Genomic DNA, 4661 nt, shown 5'->3' on the forward strand with positions numbered 1-4661 from the left:
CCTAGGCCATTCTATGATTCTATGATAACACAGTTGGACAAGACTAATTACAAGTTTATACCTTAAATGAAGAAAGAAAATAACAAAATAAAACATTTCATACCAATCCTTTTTTTGGTATATTTTTTAAATAGTGCCAGCTAAATTTAAGACCTGCCTCAACATCCCATCTTATGCATTTGTAGTTGATTCCAAATCTAATTTGGTGTTAACGGTCTGTTAAGTGGAAGATTTGTGTTGCCGTGCTGTATCATTTTTATTTTCACTCTTAACCCTCCGGAAGATAACTAAAGCCAACAAGGAAACATTATTTTTTGATGCTTTATTTTTTCCATTTAATTTATTACAAGAACAGCGAGAACTTAATTCAAAAAGTCAGTATTGTTCATATTCAGTTTCATTTTAGTAGTCTGAACTCACTCCATCTTCGATTTTATTAGACTAGTTCAATGGAAGACACAAGTGGCAAAAATAAGATCAAAAAGCTTTCATTTGGCTGAGATATTGCTTAATTTAGAGGTAAAACCAGGAACTCCTTGTGTAGATATAGGAGTTCTGACAAAGAATGTTAGAAACCAAACTTGCAAAACATTGGGCTCTCGAATGCGAGGATATGCCATGATAGCTGCCAGTGCATATGCGTTAAGCAAACAATATTACCACATGTAAGCACTTTCACTAGCAAGTCACCAAACAGATAAAGTACTGACACATTTTTTGTTTGAACTTGGCTAGATAGCCATTAGCCTCTAGTAGTGTAGCTATACAGCTGTAACATAGGATGACATCAGAAACATGCACAAAACGTGAATAATTTCATGGCTTATTTCCTGAAACAAAGTAACAAATGTATCTATGTCACAGAAGTCCAAGACTTTAATGTTGTATAAAGTTTTTAAATGATCCCCAGTCTAAAGTTTTATTTTTAAAATGTCCTCTTTCTCCTATACAGCAAAAGACTCCACAACAATAGGTGTTTACACCACCCCTTTTTATTTTTCAGCCAGAAATACAGTTTAATAGGTACTTCAATAAACAACAGTGTTTGTACCTTAAAAAAAAATCCCCATCTCTTTGGCATCTGACCATATTCTGTTTTTCAAACTAAAGATTATATAGGAAGATTTTACTTGCAAGATCATTGTTCAGCACATCAAATTTACACAAGTGTAGTTAACTTTTAAAAATATACATTGGTTTTCTGCAAAGATTCTAATAAACCTAAAAAAAAAAAAAATTAAAAAAAATAACCAAACCAGCAAAATGCAGACTGCTGGGCTGCCTTCATTTACAACTGTGGAATAAGTGAAGAATAAGAACTCCTTATTTTCCACAGCACATGCACTAAACTAGTGCTTTCTATTCATTCTACATAATAAGCAAACAAATAAAAACCTTAGTTCTACCACAAACAACTCATCAAATAATCTATGTTTCAAAACAATGTAATCTATTTTTAACTTCTTCTGCAGAGGTCATGAACCAAAACAAAGTTGCACAAAGCTTCAGTTAAAGATTGCACCTAAAAAACAAGTCTGAAAACTATTTTTCATTTCGAAATAGAAGTAACTAAAATGCTTTACATACACCTAGGAATACAGCTGCCAAAAACTGCATTTCTTGTCACGTTCAGATAAAGAAAAAAAGTAATAAAAGCTAAGTCACTGTATTCCATCTACTCTACTAGTCCAGGATCATGTCTTCAATGCTGATACAGAAATACTTCACCTGCACTCCATCAAAAAAAAATAGTAAAAAAAAAAAATCAGCCTTCCAGCTCTCAAGTGTTCAGTGCTTCCAATCAACTGATTTTCCAAAGCAATGCTGAAGCTATGCGCCACTATCCATTACTATATGCGACACAGAAGTAATGACGTAAAACTAAAAACATTATTGACATACCAATGCAGACCTTGCAGTGTATTTACTGGAATCTGTAGTAAATCCTTGTTTTTATATCAAGACAATGTAAGAGGAAAAACTCAACTAACAAAAAAAAAAACCCAAACCCAAAACCCAGTTAATAACTTAAACACTTGTCCTGAAAAAGTTTTAGAAAACAGTAGGCAAAGCAATGCCTTCCATACAGAAACTAAAAAGTAATTTAATAGGATTCAAGTAGCACAAGTTTGTTTTATGAGTGAATCTCACTCTCATCACCAGTGCAAGTGTAGTCTGAAATTGTTTTAACTGGATTATTTAAATAGCAAGTGATCCAGTTTAGCCAAACTCACTTTCCTCTCTATGATGTAAGAAAAAAAGAATTAAAATCTACATTTTACTGTAGAATACAGGAACAAAAAGTACAATCAAAAAAACCTCCTAAGCTTGAGTACTTATCCAATAGCAGTTTCTAACATCAGGTCAAAATTAGCAACAACCAAGCAGACATCACCAATTTCTCAGTGTTAAATTACTGTAAATACTAGATCTAACTGTACAAAAAATAATCCTAAATCCAAAAATCAAAAGCCTTTTTTTTTTTGTCCAAAGAAATACCCACCAGTTGCAATTAAATCTGCATCAGAAGCTGCTTGCTCAGGAAAGACTTCTCCCTCCAAATATTTGTTAAACATTGCATTGCCAAAATTCTATTCAAATAAATTACCTTCTGCTAACAATTAACTGATATAACCTGTGTACATGACTGTGGACAGTCACATACACAGTACAACAGTGGATTTCTGCAGCAACAGACAAATCAGGAATTGGTTCTAAATTCAGGATGATAACTCATGTGTTATTCCTTGCAAACATACGATCCCCTCTAAGTGTAAGGTGTTGGAGCTGGTATTGTAGAACTTCTGTGTCAGCAGGTTCCTTAATGCTCATTTTGTCTAAATTGAGGTAGTCCAAGGATTTCGAATGAGCCCTTTTACCTTTTAAAAGGCAAAGAGGCAAGGGACCATGAAGTGCCTTGTAAGGTTCATACGACAAAGCCTTAGTGCATTTATCCCCTGAGCTGGGCATCCGTCTTCTCCTCCTTCCATTTACTGCTGGGATCTCATATGGCTGATAGTACCTACTTCTAGTTTTGTACAAACGGGAGGAACGTGCAAGTCCTGAATCAAGCTGTTTGGAGCACAAGTTCGGCCCAGATTCCCCTTTATTCTCTTCGCTTCCTGTACACTTCTGGGCTAATTTTAGCAGCTCCTCTCCAGTTGTAAAGCCAACCAGGTAGTTAGAATCCATATGAAGGATCTGATACCCTGCAATTGTTCGTCGCATTGGTGAGCAGGGTGTACTGGAACAGCGAGGCTTCTCTGCTTCCATCCTGCCTGCAGGACTCACCTCTGCAAGAGTCACAGGGAGGGTGGACAGGGTAGTTCTGGACTCTCCATTTACGTCAACTTCCATTTTAAACACAATGCTATCCTCCTAAAAACAAAACAGAGCTTGATCAGAAATAGAGCTTTTATGCAGCATGAGGAGTTGAGAGAGGATTGTAGAAATGATATTTTGTATTAGCCAGAAGTCATGAGCAGTACTTCTCTATTCAATCTTGTCTTATGCTCTGCAGAGTGTTGCATAACAGAACTATCACTGACATTCTCCCTTTTAAAATTATCTTGGGTGCTTTTTTAATTACAGATACCATAAATATATTCCTGATATTCTTAAACGTTAAAAACATTCTTGAGAAGTTATGTATGCAAAAAGTGGTATCTTTCTAGTCCATATTTTCCATCCTTTTAGTCCATTTAATTCTTTGTAATCCCTTTCCCATGAGGTCATCTACATCCATTAGTGCATCCACAGTAACTTCTCCCAAATTCAGCTCTGTATATTTTCTATTGATAATAATCTCAGCAAGCAAGACTTTTCAAAAACACAGCTAACAGCAGTAGCTGTTGTGCCTCAGTAAGGCACAAACACAGACCAGATGTGATGTACGCAGTGTACTGAAATGCTTCCCCCTTCCAGATTGAATCTAAAGCAAGCTGTCTTCACAAGAGCAGCATCCTGGATCTTCAACAGCTGTCTTTATAAGCTGTTAGAAATCCCCTCTACTCCCCCCACCAAAAAAAAACCCTATCATCTTATGCACAATCAACCAAACTCCCACTATTTTATTCTAATATATTTCTAATAAAGGAATCAATTAATATAGCATAACATTCTTATAAGAATCTCAAGAATAACCAATAGTCAAAATGCTGTGGTATTTGTTTTTCTGTTTCTTTTGGAAACACATTATTTTGCCCTGACCTTTCTTCCTTCACAGCTGTTCCAAATACGTAATTTGCTACCTTTGCAGATACAACTGTCTGCCATTACCATCTCTAACACAGAAAGACAAGGTCAGTATCACAGCAAGTATACACCAGTGAATGCCACAACACAGAGAAGGCTTAATGCTTTTCATTTCTTTGTTATCAGCATTATGTACGCGACCATCCTGGTAGCACTGCTACCTCACAAAACAGAAAGGTCACATTTGCTTCCAAATCCATGCTTCCTCAACTGACAGCCTCATCTTTGCTTTAAACAGTAGCTAGTGGTTCTCTAGACAATAATGCTAACAAAAAAATTTTAAAAATCAAGATATATTCATAATATTTAAAGGCAATGAAACTCAAAGAAGTAAGAAAATTTAGTATGCAAATGTCAAGCAGAAACACAATCCTGAATTTCATTATAGGTGGCCACAAAATCACACT

General features: G+C 35.5%; 1 protein-coding gene across 1 annotated transcript; it reads right to left on the reverse strand.

The window, feature by feature from the left end:
* Window positions 1-2733: 2733 nt before the first annotated feature.
* On the reverse strand, window positions 2734-3357 carry LOC104266998 (chromosome unknown open reading frame, human C5orf30). The gene has a single exon (XM_009872302.1). The coding sequence runs from the start codon at window positions 3355-3357 to the stop codon at window positions 2734-2736; it is 624 nt and encodes a 207-aa protein (XP_009870604.1).
* Between the last annotated feature and the right edge of the window lie 1304 nt (window positions 3358-4661).

The sequence above is a fragment of the Apaloderma vittatum genome, unplaced genomic scaffold (assembly GCF_000703405.1).
Source record: "Apaloderma vittatum isolate BGI_N311 unplaced genomic scaffold, ASM70340v1 Scaffold33466, whole genome shotgun sequence".
Classification (NCBI taxonomy): Eukaryota; Metazoa; Chordata; class Aves; order Trogoniformes; family Trogonidae; genus Apaloderma; species Apaloderma vittatum.

What these genes read in the sequence shown, in the direction of transcription:
- LOC104266998 (XM_009872302.1), bottom strand. Translation starts at nt 3,357, where the DNA reads ATGGAAGTTGACGTAAATGGAGAGTCCAGAACTACCCTGTCCACCCTC.